Consider the following 16309-nt stretch of genomic DNA (forward strand, 5'->3'; position numbering starts at 1 on the left):
TTGTTCAGTTTCAGTAACAGTCGTAGGGCGTTCACCTGATACGTGAGCTGACGGTTGACTGCAAACAAATCGGCGAGAACGCCTGAGAAGGAGGGAATTGGTCAATATTCATGTTTATAGGTCCTTCAAACGATTTTTTCCCCTAGTACTTACGAAGATGACCATAAAGTCTGTCAATGTCATCAATTTCGGTACACACATGTTTCAAATCTTCTTTTGACGTGGTATCTGCATGGAAATAACACATGACTTGACTATTTTGCGGTTGTCGATTTCCATCATTTGCTTACCAGAATTATAAATCGGACGAACGTTTCTCAAAATGGTTCCCCATTGATGCAAAGCTTTAACAAAGACACTGGATGAATCCTCATCTAGTTCTCGTCTGCAAATGCCGATCCAAGAGTAGGCTAAACCCAGGTAATGACGTCGATACCGAAGAAGATTGTCGTCGTTTCCATAACCCTGCAAGAAGAAAGAAGGATGAATAAGAGTAGAAAATAAACTTTAAAAGTACAATAGGATGATCCCACCTCCAAAGAAAGTAGTTCGCTCGCTTCTGTTCCAAGTTGCAACTGTGATTGCAAAGATGATGGACCGGTTGCTTCGGGTTTACCTCGTTCAACACGAATTTTCTCCAGCACCACTCTGTTGAGGGCACCATGGTGTCAGTTTTGGTCTGTAAATATAGTATGGTAGCAGGTGATATAAGTTCTTACCTTGCTCTTCGAATAGGATAATCCTTTGCCGAGTAGTGATGAAGCAGGGAATTCACGAGCGTTGATTCCAGTTTGCTCAAGTCCATCTTGAGAGACAGGAAATGGATCACTTTTAGCTCGCATTCTTGGATGATGCATCGTTGAGCGGAATCCAAGCTGGAAAGGTCCATGATTTCACTTGCAAGCGTCAGTGACTCCTGATTTGGATCGATAATGGACGTTCGTAAAAATCGATCAATCAGTTTTGGGACAAATGGATGGCGATCAATCATGTGCGTCACGGCCAATTGATTATGATATTTAACAAACTCTTCAATGGAACAAGCCGGCAAACGTTTCAATGCCAAGCGGTAGGCTTTGACCGCTTCCTAGAGCACACAATATATAGTTAAGTCCTGTGCCTTGGGCTCCGTTGACGCCACTTTTTCGACTTACTTCAAAGCGGCCGTCCTTTTGGCAACATGTGCCGAGAATCTCGTATCGCTTACAGAGTTGTAGGCGGCCACTGTCGGTATTGATACGATGATGATCTTTCTCCAGCAAGACACATGCTTTGCGTAAAGGATATCGGGCTGTCGAGAACATGCTTTCTGCTGCCATCTTGGCTCCCATGGCGTAGAATTCCCCTGATAACCATCGATAACCCGTAGAGAAACCCGTATCCGTGCATAGCTGTTCGGCCGTCGCAAGATATTCATATGCCTGCTGGTATGTATCTTCGATGCTTATTTGAAAATGCATTCTGGCAAGAAGAATCATGATATCGACATGCGAAAGGACAAGATCTGACGGTGAGATTTGCTTTGATTTGCCTTTCCATGACTGGTTCGTTGAAATTCTTGTTAGTCATGCACATGTTTCTTTTTCTTTGTACGATAACTAGAAAACACGTACCTTTTTCTTCAACAACTGCAGATTATCAGGCAAAAGCTCGCTACAGTGCTGAAGTGCATTGCCGAGTTGTGAGACAAGTTTCTCACATGGAGAGTCGTCGTCGATCAAAGAAGGCTCCATGGTGGGCGAGTCTTGAAGCGGCAAATCATTCATGGTAGTATCTCGTTGTTTGGTCTTCTTTTGAATAAAGTCGTAAAGTCGGTTACAGCTTTGTCGGAATCCATTGATGCTTTTGACCAGGTTTTTCAACGCAATTTCGGTATAGTCGTCGATGGTTCTGTGATTTTCAATGGCGGCAGAAACCATGCGGGAACACGAGCAGATCTCATTCAACGTCGTGGTAATGTCGGCGTCTAGAGCCACATTGTGAGTCAACAAAAAAGATATCCTGATTCATCGTTTCCGTACAAAGAAGGGCCTTACAAGTTTCGTCGATCACCATCTTGTCAATCTGCACCGATCCCAATGCTAATTTAGCATTGGCGGCATAAGCCGTATGATAGTATTTACATTGACTGTTTTCTTGAAGGATACGGCGAAGGGGTTGCATCATATGTTTGTAGGCGTAAAATGCTCCTTTGTAGCTCTTGGCCTAACAGAATACCAGGATCAACCATCTATTCAATTCGTCAAAAAAAAAAGGAGAGAGAGACATACCTTTCGGGATACGTAAGCATAGTATTCACAGAGCACAAAGTAGGCGTCGAGTTCAGGGATATTCTGGGAGTTGGGTTCAATAATTTCCAAGAAATCACTGCAGCATTTCTGAACCACAGCATATTCCGCTAGATAAAAGATTAAAAAGCGATCAGTCGATTGCTTATGCCTTTAGATTTGACGAGGAGGGTCCCTACGTTGTTTTGTGGAATGTTCGTAAGCAATCCCCATGCGAACCAGGCGAGAACAGAGGGATTGAATTGACGCGGTTTCGGTGTAAAATGCGGCTTTGAGAGCCAGAACCTGTAGACAGAACGATTGTAATGATGCTCCTTCTGAAAGCAATACATACAAGAAAAGAATGAGTGATGATGAAGAAACAACAGACATTGCTTGGTAGATTTGACGTACCTGATGAGGGAAACTTGCTTGCAGCTCTGAATAGCATGCGTTGCAACGAATCGAATTGTTTTCTTGAGGTGATTGGATCGAATTTCTTGAGCAATGCGCAGCAATCAAGGAAATTGCCTGATCGGCTCAATAACATAGGCAAGTACTTTTTTACGTTGTTAAATTCATTTTCGTCCGTGTGTTTTTTTTTTTTTTTTTTCTTGTAGGATGACTTACTTTCAGCAATGCACCATCTTTGATGTCGCACCAGCAGCGAAGACTGTTCATCTGATATGCCAATACAAGCAATATCATTGTTGGATTATTGATGCTTGGATCGAGAGGAAAATTGAAAAGATCTCCGTATTTTTGCAACATGTCATCGTCCCATGAAGACATGTGCCCGTGCTTTCCCATCCACGTGTCCGATACTGTCATTCGCAGATCGTCATTTCCTCGATTCAACATTTCGGTAAGAACTCCTTTGCTGGCTCGAGGTGAAGCGGACACTGGGCTGACTAATTTTGATTTCGACGACATGGGAGGGTGCGAATCGAATTGTACGTTGGCGATATTGGCGAGATTTGTGCGGAATTTACGTAACTCTTCCAACGCGCGACCATACTGTAAATACCAAGTTAGCAGCTGTATGCGCATTCAAAGTGGAAAAACTGCCAAAAAAAAAAACGTACTTCACCCAAGTCGACAATTTTGCCAATCAAATTGGACATTGTCTTTTCCAGATCCAGAGGTTTAAGTGTGGTGTAGGCATTCATATGTTTCAATGCGGCAAATGCATAAAGCGATGTGTCAATGAGACACGTAACAATAGCGGAACGATTATATAATTTTTCTTGACGCGATTCTTTAAGCCGACGAAGTGAATTGATATTTTCGTTCATAATACGCATAGCTAGTGGGGCGAGACGAACGGTCATTGTCTTGAATTCTGCGCTTGATGGTTTGACTGCGCGACTGAGAGCTTCCGGTCGTACGTCGGGCTGGAAAGGCTCCAACACCGTAGTTCGCACTTTGCAAATCAGCGTTTCATTGCATTGCGAAAAGTCTCTAAGTGAAGCTAATAGATCAGCATCCGTTAACGGCATGATACGCTGATCTAAAGAAACACGGTTTTTTTTTTTTTTTTTGCTGGAGTAGAAAAAAGGCACACACGTCCCGCGACCTTTTTTTTTCATTCTTCTTCTTCCTTGTTCCAGAGTGATTTTTGCAGGTCCGCACACGCGACCTGTGTGTGACGGCGTTCGTGCCTCGTCTCGCGCGAGAATTCTTGAAACCCCGACCACACCTTTGCTGTATTTCTTGCAATTTAACAAAGCATCGTCATGGAACAGGATGAAGCTAAGCTTTCGTCGATTCCGGAGCCTCTTCCTGTCTTTATCTCCAACAAGCCAAATAAGCCACTCGCTGCCAAGCTTAACAAAGTGTTAGGCTCCTCCGTCTCTGACGATGCTCGAACCAAAGCAGCCGTGACAGCCCTGTCCGCTATCAGTGGCCTGGACAAAGTCGACTTGCAACGCAATCTTCGAGGCACAATAGAAAGAAAGGAAATCATAGCCAATAGAAAGTTTCTCGATGCATTGGAAATGGTGGTCAAGGTAGGATGAAATATTAGGACACACTGGTAGGCTCTGTTCCTCATTCAGCTCCGCAGCAAGCAGGTGTGCTAGAAGACCAAGTCGACGATATGGAGAATATTTGTGAGCAGATGCAACAACGATTGGACGAAGCCGGTGGAAAAACAGATCTCATGGTAGAACAAGCAAAGAATTTGCAAGACCAGAGGTACAGTATTTTCTTTTGCAAATAGACTGCAACAAGCAGTTGTATTCACAGGACACCTTCAAGTTCGGCGTGTGCTACACGTATTCTTATTGTAGATCGATTTTTGGAAAAGTTTACTTTGAGTGAATCGGAAATCAGTACTTTGTGCTCTTCATCTGTTCCCATCAGTGGGGACTTTTTCAAAGCATTGAAGCATCTGCAACAAATTCACAGCGACTGCAAATTGCTGCTAATGACGACGAACCAACAAGCCGGGTAATTTGTCGAAACCAATCACATGTGCTTTTACGGATGGAATGTGTTCATATGTCTTGTGCGCTCGATAGCCAACAGATCATGGAAAAAATGGCGGCCTATCAGGAGACGGCGTACGATAAGCTGTATCGGTGGACACAGTATGAGAGTCGTGGATCATTTGGTGGGGATGCCATTATCGTGGATACGCTAATGGTAAAGGCATTGCAAGCGTTGCGCCAGAGACCGGTCTTGTTTCAGTAAGTAGATGGCAAATTTTTGGTGATATTAAGTCTTTACATGAGACATAACATGATTGGGTAATCGTGTAGAACGATTATGGATGAACTGGCGGTGGCTCGACGTGATGCGGTGGCACGCGCCTTTATTAACGCATTGACGCGAGGAGGACCGGGCGGGACGCCGCGACCAATTGAATTGCAAGCACACGATTCCATGCGTTATATTGGCGACATGCTTGCCTGGGTTCATCAGGCATGTGCAGGCGAAAAGGAAATGCTGGAAAGCTTGTTTCATCCTTCGCCAGAAAGAGGTAGGATTGAGGAAAAGGACGGCGTATCATTTTTACCTGACGCGGCTGTACTTAGGCTCGCCGAATGAGCTAGATGGGGTAACTTCTGTTCACCAGATCGATGAGGCGATTGCCGATCTGCTGGACTGTGCGATGGAAGGAACATGCCGTCCATTAAAAACACGTATGGAACAAGTGCTCGTTTTACAACCAGGCGCCATCATCTCTTACCGTATGGCCAATTTGATCCAATTCTATGCCGTGACAATGAAAAAGCTCTTGCGAAAAGACTCTTATTTGGCCCGCACCCTTTATGAGTAAGCAGACGCTATTTTTGTTTTGCGGGGCCAACTCGATACCTAATAATTTATAACGTCTATGCTAGGATCACCGAAATGGCCTACAAATACTTTTTCAAGATTCTGAGTGGGCAAGCTGAACGATTGCTGCAATCCACAGAGGTAAAGCTTCATTTTGACAATGACCGTAGGTTGAATACGTATATGACTAATGAATGATTGCCATTAGCCACCGACCAAAGAATTGGCAATTTCACCCACTGTCCGCGATATAACACTGCAACTGGTATGGATTGCTACCGACAAAGTGCGAGGCGAGCTAGATGAAGCTAACCCACTACGTTGTAGAAAGAAATTCTTGCATCTTACGATTCCTCCCTGGTGGTGGCGACCAACAACACGGGCGATTTTCCTGATTTTGAGATTGGCGAGACGCTCGATGCCACCATTGATCCATTACTACGCATGTGTGAAATGTCGGTCCTCAAATTTGATAAACTGGATCAAGATATCTATCGGGTGAATTGTATGCAGCATATTCTGGTAGGAGAGTCTTGTTGGGAACATACGTTCGAGAGAAAGAAGTTGGCATTAAAAGGCGAAAATTGTTTTTCTAGTCAGCATTATCAGCCTATCCGGCTACGGCTAAAAAACAAGGTAGCCTAACTGAACAAATACAGGAACTACTGGGTGAAATATCTGATGAAGAGGTACATTTGTTGTGTGTCATGTGCAACGAAAAGTTTCGCTATGTTATTAACATTGGTTGCACTCTAGTATCAGGAGCTTCTCCAGCAATCAGGGTTGGACAAAGTGGATGCAGCTTTGAAGAAGAAGGATGCGGATGTAAGAATAAAGCTCGAATCAGTTTTTTTGTTTTTTTTTCACAGCAAACTGACATGTTTTTTTGTGCTAGACACCATTGTCATCAGTTCCAGGCATGGATGCTCAAAGTCTCAGTAGCATCATGTCACAATTGGACTCATATTTGATGGTGAAGGGCGCAGATATTCCACCCCAATTGCGTCGATTATCAGCCACACAACATTGCAGGCAAGTGCACGATGGCGCCATCCGTCAGCTGATCAATACATATCGCATCATCAATGACGCCATTCGAGATCCAAACAACAATTACCCTCACCCCGAGCTCGTCTTGAAAAGAACAGTTGAAGACATGAATACCATTTTTTCTTTTAGTTTGTAAATACAATAATTCCCCTTGAGCCATACTATCTTTAGAAACAAAATGTTAACAGACAATACAGCCCTAAAGAACCATAAATCTCTGTTTACTACATTCACTCATGAAATCAAAATAGAGAATAAATACTGTAGATGACTGGCAATGGAGCAGTCCGACAAAAGAACAAGAAAAAACCGAATAAGTTTACTAGGAAAGTGGACGTTCTTCTTGTCGAAGATTCTTGGTCGAATCGTCAGAGTCCGACTTGAAGACGAGGATCTCTTGGTTTTCTAAAGGTTCATTCGTCGATGGGCTCTGCGTCAACTGCGACGATGTGGGTAAAGCTCGACCTTTATCATCAAACTTCTGATCTTTCCATCGTTGCGGCAATTCCCGAAAGCCGGTCCATGTATGTTGGAACCACAAACGCACGCCCAGGCGTTGTACAGATAACAGCACAGCTGCAACCAGACCTGTCAAAAACCCGATCCCGTCGTTTGAAAAGCCTACCAGTGCCCCCATCGTAACAAGCATAATTGTCCAGTTTTCTCTTTTCCTTTCTTCATCGTATTCATCTCGGTTGATCACACGAACCGCACAAGCCAACTATCTCTGAAATGAATTGCATGGCCAACACTAACTTTCTCCCTTTTTCCTTACCTCTACACCCGAGACAAAGAGCATGACGGCTAAAATGGACTTTGGAAATACCTGAAGCAAGCCTACCAAGGAACTTCCGAAAAGAATACCAAAAAATAGCTTAAAGGCTCCCAAAACAATGACTGATACCTCGGTGCGTGCCCCGAATCGGTATTGGCCCGCCAAACCGCCCGCACCGTGACTATAGCAACCCACATTGTCAACGGGCCCATCCAAATAATCGCGTATAACGGCAAGACCGACTTACCAGACAGGCATAGCGCCAAACCAGCAGCCAATCAAATTCATGATGCCTATACTCATGGAAACGGTGGCAGGACTTGCATGTTTGTCGGGAAAAAGATCATCAATGAGGGCACAGAGGGCAATGACGGAGTTTAAAGTGGTCAAAGGGATTTGACCCAGGCCAGCGTTGACAAAACCGTTTCCGAAATCGATCGGGGTAGGACGAACGATGGTATCCGGATAGTGACCAGCAGCTACCGGATGAGGCAAGTTCAACTCCGTGTCTGTCACAAACATGCGAATGAGCGCAAATAGCAATCCAATTAAAAACAGAATCAAAGCCGTCGGTATCCGAGTACGATAACAGGAAAAGACAAAAATAAACGACAAAAGAACCCAAGTGTAGTTATCCGCCCAATTCTCGGCCACAATTTTCCACTGTAAATTGGCAACGAGACCTTGCGCCTTTCGAATCAGCTGAATACCAGTGCCCAGTTGAAGACCTGGAATTTTTTCCCGCAGTGAGTGAATCACAACATTATGCATCATTTGTCCCGCTGCAGCGACTTACCACGGACAACGGGAACCGGGGTATAATTTCCAACAATGTGAATGGTACGAGTCGCACCGAGAAAGAAAATGAACATGCCCACGCCTGTAACAAAAATGTCAGAATGTTTCGTCTGCTGCATAAAGAATAACTCTGAGAGATACGTACTCAAGCCGGCCGACATATTTTCTTCAATCGACATGTTACTGGATAGTACGACCGCTGCAATGGCTATTGAGGGACGACGTAAACCGTTTATCAGATCTTTTTTTGTGTCCGGTGACCCGATTTCTGATTTTTATTATGGCAATATAATATACCTTTCATGGGTTGTACACAAACTGGCACTTGGAACATTATGCCTGACAATATATTCCACAGACCCGTAAACCATAGCGTACTGGTCAGGTTGATCTGACCCGACACTGCTAATGAGATCATAACAGGCAGTAATGTACCGAGATCCCCCAAGCTACCCGACAACTAGGAAAACAAGGAAACTGTCAGCAATGGCGACGTTCTTTTGTCACGGCAGCATTCATTGGCATGTTTACTTCATGAAGGGTCATATTGCGCCAGAATCGGCGCGCAAGGCTGGCTGGCTTTAGAAACGGCATAAAGAAGAAGCACTCCTACAGTAACGAAAGCCCGGACTAGGCCTTTCAATTGGGCTAATTTATAAGAATTTGGTTAAAATGAACAAAACAGAAAAACATTCGCAGATCAAAAAATTAACAGCCCTCCATCGATTCCCCGCATGAAACGAATAATTTTACATGGTCACTTTACGGAATATTTCTGGTAACAAGATGTATTGAAAAGTAGGATGGAGACTTTTTTAATCCGTATCATTCGCATAAACGAACAATATAATATTGTATATGTTCAAATGAATGTGTAGAAAGCGTTTGTTATTCCATGTCAGTAAAATGGAAAAAGAGATGGATCAAAATTTCCACGGTACGCCACGGCGAAAACTTTTGCCAGCATATTGGGTTCAGCCCCATTCCATTCTGCAAGTTTCATGTTTTTACTGCGAAATTTATCCCGTATACAGTATGGCTCCAGAGAAATTGCAAATAAATATTTGCCCATCTCGTGTGTGCACAGAAAATTTACTGCCAAAAAAAAAAAAAAAAAAAGTTTCCAACAAAATACTTGTGAAAGATAATTTGATCCAAGCAAATTCCTCGACTCGGAGGCGCGCGAAGCAGGCTTCATACGCTGGAAAAGTAACAAGGAAAAAGGTGAGTGTTGACGTTATAAATGTTGCGAAACAGTGTACCTTGCATTGGCCACCAATCCGTGTTATTTCGGTGCTGAGGCCTGAATATCATATTACTGCAAGTATGGTATATCGTACCGATTTATGTCGCTTCGTATTCGCAGAAATCGAATCATGCCACGAAATAATACAGGATAAGTTACGAATTGTGAGTTCGTATTGTTGTTTGTTACGCAAGAGTGTCGTACAGGCTTTCTTGATGCGTGTCGAAAACAGACAGGCAACTTGATTTTCGATGAATTTCCTGCATCGATTGTGAAAACGAACTGGTACTCAACGCATTTAATGCTTCATTTCGTCTCGTCTGTGCGTTCACACAAAAACGATGGTAATAACGGAGCGACTATTTTCATGGCAGAGAAACAAAAGGCCACTGTATTCAACAGTCCATTACCATATAATGAAGTGAAAAATCATGTAAACAGCACACTGTGGCCGTCCTTGAAGCATTGTATTATGAAGGGACAAGGTGCCATTTTCAATGGTTTTATAGATACAAATGCTGCCATACATGAACAGCGAATTTTGTTTTACGATAGGTGATGTCGATCAGTAGTACCGCATTTGCATAGCAAGTCATTTCTTTATTAGAAACTATGAACGGGTACAAAAGGTACGATAAAGCAAGCAAGGCAAGGGTATTGAGTAATACTCGTCAAGACAACAGATTCGATAACCGTCCAAACAAATGGTGGCACCAAAGTCTTCATGGCATTCTTCTGGGCAAATTGACCTTGATTCCAGTGAGGAGCGCGCGTCACAGGCCGGGAATTCATCGGGTGTACATTGTTCTAGTTCACAAACAGGCCCATTACTTTCGACTCATCGAGCGTTGGAAATCGTTGAGATAGCAGGTAAGAATAAGCAGAAAAGGTAACATATGGTTGGCCATGGTAGGACTTTTGCTGTAAATAAAATATAGGATAGCGGTAAAAAGAGATTTGAGCTCCCTGAAAATTCATGGTCGGCTTTAAGTATAAAAACAGCTGATGCTAAGTAGAGCGGCTATGCGCCTGTGCCGATCCTTTGCCGCAGCGCCCGCCGAATTTCCTTTTCTTTTCGTTCACCCATGCTGACTCTGCGCGATGAATTGTACAGAACCTTGTTAGCGGCACTCTCCTCTCCACTTGGCGAGCCCACTGGTCCCACATCGAAGATATTCCCCTTCAAGTCCTGTAAGTCCTTCAACGTTGCGAAAAGCGTGGGTGGCAGATTCATGGCAGATTCACAACCAAAACTGTTTAGATTCAATTCGTTTTCTTTTTGTTGTTTCCTTTTTCTTAAGGGAGATACCATGACAGTTTCCCAACGTCTGATGACTTGGAAACCGCAAAAAGGAAACGAATTGAATCTAAACAGTTTTGGTTGTGAATCTGCCATGGATCTGCCACCCACGCTTTTCGCAACGTTGAAGAACTGACTGTAGTTGGAAGGGAATATCTTCAAGGATGTAAGACCAGCGGGCTTTTCAAGTGGAGTGGAGAATACAGCTGGCTTTCCTAGCTTTTCCTGTTTCCCCGCCATCAGACGTTAAATGAAAAGAGAGTTTTGCAAAATTCATGGCGCAGAATCAGCATAGGCGGACAAATAGAGAAAAAATTCGGCAGGCTTTACAGCAAAGGATGCACAGGCGCATAGGCGGCGTACATGGCAGCAATTATTTTTTCTTATTTAAAGCCGACAATGAATTTTCAGGGAGCACCCATCGCTTTTACCGCTATCCTATATTTTATTTACAGCAAAAGTCCTACCATGGCCAACCATATGTTACCTTTTCTGCTTATTCTTACTTGCTATACCAACGATTTCCAAGGCTCGATGGAACCGCAAGAAATGGACCTATTTGTTACCTAGAACAATGTGCACCCAATGAAGTTGAAGTTTGCGCAGCGCGCTTCCCGGGGGAAGCAAGGGCGAATTGCCCAGAAGGATGCCGTGAAAACTTTGGTGACCTCGCTTGTGTGGAAAATCATCGAACCTGTTGTCTCCCGAAGTGCGTAACCCTCATTGTCCATACCTTGTTTGCTTTAGAGTACCATCGTACCGGCTCATACTTTCTAATAAAGAAATGAATTGTTTTGCAAACGTGGTATTACTGATCATGTCACATATCGTGAAACAATATCTCGCTGGTCATGTATGGCAGGATTTGTACCTATGAACCCATTGAAAATGGAAACTAGTCCCTTCATATGCAATACTTCAAAGACGGTTACATCGCTGTTTGCCTGATATTTCACTCCATTATATGTTAATGGACGGTTTATTGCCCTTTTATTTTCCGCTAAAGAGGTTCCCCCCATTTTACCATCTTTTTGTGTGAAACACATAGGTGAGACGAAATTGAACATGAGATTTTTGGATACCACCTTGTTTTCACTAGCGGTACAGTAAAGAGATTGAAAATGAGATTGCCTTTCTGCTTTTTTGCACGGATCAAGGAATTCTGTGCGACAATCCTTCGTAACAACGGCACATGAACTTATTATTCGCAACTTATGTGATGTATGAAAGAATGTAGAACAAAGAGACAACGAGAACCCTTTCAGACTGTTGGATATCTTTATTTCGATTAATATGATCTGCCTATTTATACTCTAGTCTTGAGTCGAAATTGATAATTATCAGTGAGCAGTCCTCGGTTATATGCATAAGGTGGTGTTGGAAAAATCCGCATTCTGTGAATGACAGCGTTACCGTATGAATTGATCGCGGTGATAGATCCGAGTTATGGATGAAGCACAATCGGTTCCAATGGAGAAGCTCAGCCGGAATGGAAGCACATTGAAATCCCGATCTTTCCGTTTGGGAACATCAGTTTAGGATGCAGAATACGACAAGTAGTGGATATACCACTGTCTTAAAACAAACCCAAGCGTCCCATTTGCAACTACTGTTTCAGTTCACCATTATTGCCAAACCTTTTCAGCACAATATCTATTACAAATAAGGCGCTAGGGTTTGTTTTCAAACGTTGCATTAGAAGTCTAAGTTATCTACATAGCTTTGATTGTGAAAACGTATTTTAATGTTGCTTGCCACATGTGCGTGAGAAGCGTCATTAACGATACTTATAACCTGCAGGCTTCACGGTGCATAACCGGCATAGGCGCACTAATAAAAAAAGAAATTCTGCCGAGGTCACGGCTCAGGATAGGGGCAGGCGTACAATTGGAAAAGAAATAGTCGAATGACAGTAGTTGTCCTTTTTCGTAAATGGCAGCAACTTTTTTTCTATTTAAAGCCGACGATGAATTTTCAGGCTGCCCTATCTCTTCCTCTATTCTGTACTTTATCTACAACGAAAGTCTCCACCATAGCCAACACATGCTAACTCTCTGCTTATCCTTACTTGCTATTTCAACGATTTCCAGCGCTCGATGGGTCGGAAGTGATGGACCTAACTGTGTACCAGAACCATGTGAGCCCTTTGAAATGGAGATTTGCAGCGCGCGCTCCAAGCAGCAAGCAGAGATTTTTTGCCCACGAGCATGTCAAGGGTTTGGTGACACCACTTGTAACACAGGCTACCGAGTCTGTTGTCTCGAGTACGATTAAAACTCACTGCCCGTACAGCGTTTGCTTTATGGTACCCTCGTACTCGTTCATACTTTCTCATAAAGAAATTAACTGCTATGTAATGTGGTATTACTGATTGACATCACGCATCGTGAAACTAAAACATCGCTGTTCATGTATGGCAGTGAGTACTATTAAAACCATTGAAAATCATACTTAATCCCTTTATAATGCAATGCTTCAAGTATAGCCACATTGCGTCATTTGCATAGTTTTTCACTCCCTTAGTATGCTAATGGACGTCCATCGAACTTTTTTCCGCTAAGATAGATTCGCCCCTCAATTTTACCAGCTTTTTGTGTGAAACGCATGGATGAGACGAAATGAGACACTAAATGCGTTTAATACCAGTCTATTTTCACGATCGATGCAGGAAAGTGATCGAAAAATGAGATTGCATGTGTGGTTTTTACGCACATGAAGGGAGTGCACGACAACCTTGCGTAACAAGCAACAGTATGAACTGACAACTCGTAATTTAGCCTGTATCATTCGTGGCATGATTCAATTTCCCGAGAATACGAAGCGGCATAAATCGGTACAATACACTTGTGGGAATATGATATTCAGGTCTCAGCGCTCAAATTTCATGCGTCGGTGCTCGATGCAACGTGCACTGTAATAAGGCAGCATCTATAACATCACAACTGACCTTTTCCTTACTTTCCAGCGTATATAAAACTTGACTTGGGCGTCTCTTAGATCAACGGTCTCGGTGATGTTCGGGAGCGTTTTATTGATCCCTAAAACTCATCCGCTTATAAAAACAAAACCAAGATACCAACGAAAGGTCAAAGACCTCACCTGTTCCATACCCAACCATAAGGGTAAATGCTGGGTGTCCTATGACAGTGGTATTATGGATTAAAAATGGGAGCATAGAATTGCGGAAGAGAAACGCTACCGAATACGGTCGCATTGCAATAATTATATACGACTCAAACTTTTTCAACAGCCAGTTTCGGGACTGAATGTTACGTTGTCTCGAAATAAGCTTGCAGTCTACATAGTGCATTTTAAACAGGCAATAATAAAGGCATTCTCATGGATCCTGCTTTGTGAACTCGCAGGAAAGAACCATTCCTGCTTTGATTAATCTCTGCTTTTACATTTTTTATTGTGACGGTATTACTGAATCCATGAAGCTTTCTTTATTGGAAAAAGGAACAATTGGTACGATGAAAAAACAGGTGTATGGGAACTTACTGTTATAGACAACAAAAGTTGTAGTCGGTTGTGCAGTGTTCAGATCCTCAATATCTCCACATTTGTCTGAGAAGTTAGTTGTCGCATCTATTGTCTCTTCCGCTGAGCCAATAATCCTTGGTTCTTGGGACATGCTGCCAGTTAACACTGCATTAGGAAGGCTGTTAGCCAAATATGCACTAGTGCGAAAACAACTTTCTTCCTGTAACTGCAGGTCTGGGAAGCGTCATGATTTGATATATATCTTTCGCAGGTTTCATAAACCCAGAATTGGGGCAGGCACACCAACAGAGCAATTCTGAGGCTATTCTTCTCTATTTGTGCGCCTATGCCGGTCCAGTACCGTAACCACTGCCATACATGGCAGCAGCTTTTTTTTTATTTTTTTATTTAAAGTTCACGATGAATTTTCAGGAAGCCCCTATCTCTTCGACCGCTTTTCTATACTTCATTTACAGCAAAAACATGCCCAACCATATGTTACTTTTCTGCTTATTCTTACTTGCTATATATCAACGATTTCCAACGCTCGGTGGTCGGATTTGAGGGACCATCTTGTGCACCAGGCATTTGTGAGGACAATGAAATAGTCGTTTGCGTAGCGGAAACAGTAAAAGATGCGAAAGAACATTGCGACGCGTTCTGTGGCGACTTTGGCTCTGATTGCATCCGAGGTTTCCGAACATGTTGTCTTCCATATCATTAATTCTCACATCCCATACATCTCTGGTTTATCGTGCCCGTTCATAGTTTCTAATAAAGAAATGAACTCTGCAAATGTGATACCACTGAACGGTATCATATATCTTTAAAGATGAATATCGCTTTATACTATACATGTACGCGACAACTCCGTTGATGAAGATCTGAATAGAAATGCAAAACGGAGGCTAAATTTAAAACTGTAATGATTCTTTCCTCCAAGATCACGAAACAGAATACGTGAGAATTCCCTTTCATTATTGTCTGTGTACTTAACCTCTGCTTAACATTTTTTTGTAGTTAAAACTTGTTTCAGGTGTTTTTTTATGGCATTTAAGTATCTCTGTCAAGGGAATTGTTGCGTACGTATCTGGTATAAAGTAATACTCTCTTCAATGATATAGGATGTCGTTCAGGGATATCGCAACCAGTGTCACTAAAGTCATGGCATAAAGGTAGGCAACAATCGATTGCTTTCTCCCGGATTTGCGCCGAAGGTGTGATGGTTGCCAGTACAGGACCTATTTGTGTATCTTTGTCCAAGCAGTCGACGAGCCTCCCAACCCTCTTTTTATTCTTATTATTGTTTTTATTGACGGGCTTCTCAGATCAGGCTTCATCTCGTTTTAAGCTGTTGACTGGAATGCAATATTCTGATCGAGCGCCGACAATTCGTCCCATATTATATGAAATCGAGCGGAGAAAGGAGCCCGATTTTTCAAGTGGAGATGATCTGCCGATCCTGCAGGTCAATCCATTTATGCGGAAATATGACAGAACACAACCGAGCTCAAGCATGCTGTTACTGTGCTGGCTTGCCATCGTCTGGTATTGGCAGTGGCACATTCATATGAGCAAGCTATGATGCAGGCGAGAAAACCTTTTTTTCCTGTGCAAACATGCTCAAAGTTTAACGTTGATCGTCATCCGCACTTTGGTTTCGTGCAATGGTACATGACCATTCATTTTTGCCATGGCGTTATTGATTACGCTGTTTCAGGAGAAACAAAACTGATAAATGAGGGGTTGGGCAGTGCGAAGCTGGGAAACTCACTATTCAAACAGAAAGTTACAAGAACGCGCGTATATTCTGAATACCTGTCAAAAGAGGGTTCAGCGGACCATATGCTACCCTTGGCAACTTGTATGCAGTACATAGCTTATTTGTTGGCAGCGTTGGGAGCATTGATGACATGGCGCAGCCGCATTACATTGCTAATGCGAAAAGATTTTTTTTTGTAGGCGAGCAATGTGCGTCGAGTTTTTATCCGTCACCACGTCCTAAGGTGAGGTGGAGGGAATGGAGCGAAGAAAAGTTAATTTAAGAGGGAAGGTAGCTGTAATTCAGCAAAAAGTATAAAAGAAAGGCGTTTCCGTTTTGATTTTCC

The 16309-nt window shown here is 42.9% G+C and overlaps 5 protein-coding genes across 5 annotated transcripts; 1 reads left to right on the forward strand and 4 right to left on the reverse strand.

Annotated features, from left to right (window-relative positions):
- Positions 1 to 715: 715 nt before the first annotated feature.
- Positions 716 to 2166, reverse strand: BYT42DRAFT_497867 (uncharacterized protein; the record flags this gene model as incomplete). The annotated part of the gene is made up of 4 exons (XM_051564528.1): positions 716 to 1087; positions 1155 to 1531; positions 1610 to 1966; positions 2037 to 2166. 4 exons carry the CDS (start codon positions 2164 to 2166, stop codon positions 716 to 718), a joined length of 1236 nt encoding a protein of 411 aa, XP_051422526.1.
- A 297-nt stretch (positions 2167 to 2463) lies between these two features.
- Positions 2464 to 3766, reverse strand: BYT42DRAFT_498144 (uncharacterized protein; the record flags this gene model as incomplete). The annotated part of the gene is made up of 3 exons (XM_051564544.1): positions 2464 to 2826; positions 2898 to 3284; positions 3353 to 3766. 3 exons carry the CDS (start codon positions 3764 to 3766, stop codon positions 2464 to 2466), a joined length of 1164 nt encoding a protein of 387 aa, XP_051422527.1.
- A 237-nt stretch (positions 3767 to 4003) lies between these two features.
- BYT42DRAFT_615148 (oligomeric Golgi complex subunit 6) lies at positions 4004 to 6735 on the forward strand (the record flags this gene model as incomplete). Its single annotated transcript, XM_051571928.1, has 12 exons — positions 4004 to 4276; positions 4333 to 4463; positions 4527 to 4718; positions 4790 to 4957; positions 5030 to 5250; positions 5306 to 5546; positions 5615 to 5690; positions 5758 to 5814; positions 5877 to 6071; positions 6146 to 6238; positions 6306 to 6374; positions 6445 to 6735. 12 exons carry the CDS (start codon positions 4004 to 4006, stop codon positions 6733 to 6735), a joined length of 2007 nt encoding a protein of 668 aa, XP_051422528.1.
- Positions 6736 to 6796: 61 nt separating this feature from the next.
- BYT42DRAFT_385458 (uncharacterized protein) lies at positions 6797 to 8666 on the reverse strand. The gene is made up of 7 exons (XM_051563328.1): positions 8470 to 8666; positions 8318 to 8380; positions 8171 to 8254; positions 7622 to 8102; positions 7375 to 7555; positions 6862 to 7320; positions 6797 to 6798 (listed from the first exon to the last, which is right to left on the reverse strand). The coding sequence occupies exons 1-6, from the start codon at positions 8588 to 8590 to the stop codon at positions 6922 to 6924; spliced, it is 1329 nt and encodes a 442-aa protein (XP_051422529.1). The 5' UTR covers positions 8591 to 8666; the 3' UTR covers positions 6797 to 6798; positions 6862 to 6921.
- Positions 8667 to 10402: 1736 nt separating this feature from the next.
- Positions 10403 to 10958, reverse strand: BYT42DRAFT_638719 (uncharacterized protein; the record flags this gene model as incomplete). The annotated part of the gene is made up of 1 exon (XM_051572510.1): positions 10403 to 10958. One exon carries the CDS (start codon positions 10956 to 10958, stop codon positions 10440 to 10442), a length of 519 nt encoding a protein of 172 aa, XP_051422530.1. The 3' UTR covers positions 10403 to 10439.
- Between the last annotated feature and the right edge of the window lie 5351 nt (positions 10959 to 16309).

This window comes from Radiomyces spectabilis, assembly GCF_025331425.1.
Source record: "Radiomyces spectabilis strain NRRL 2753 chromosome Unknown BYT42scaffold_8, whole genome shotgun sequence".
Taxonomy (NCBI): Eukaryota; Fungi; Mucoromycota; class Mucoromycetes; order Mucorales; family Radiomycetaceae; genus Radiomyces; species Radiomyces spectabilis.

Excerpts from the sequence above, each read along its gene's own strand:
- BYT42DRAFT_385458 (XM_051563328.1), bottom strand. The coding sequence starts at position 8,590 with ATGATCTCATTAGCAGTGTCGGGTCAGATCAACCTGACCAGTACGCTA. Across the intron at positions 8,103-8,170 it reads CCCGGTTCCCGTTGTCCGTG|GTCTTCAACTGGGCACTGGT; the intron begins GTAAGTCGCTGC and ends AAAAAATTCCAG. Across the intron at positions 7,556-7,621 it reads TTTGGCGCTATGCCTGTCTG|TCACGGTGCGGGCGGTTTGG; the intron begins GTAAGTCGGTCT and ends GGGTTGCTATAG.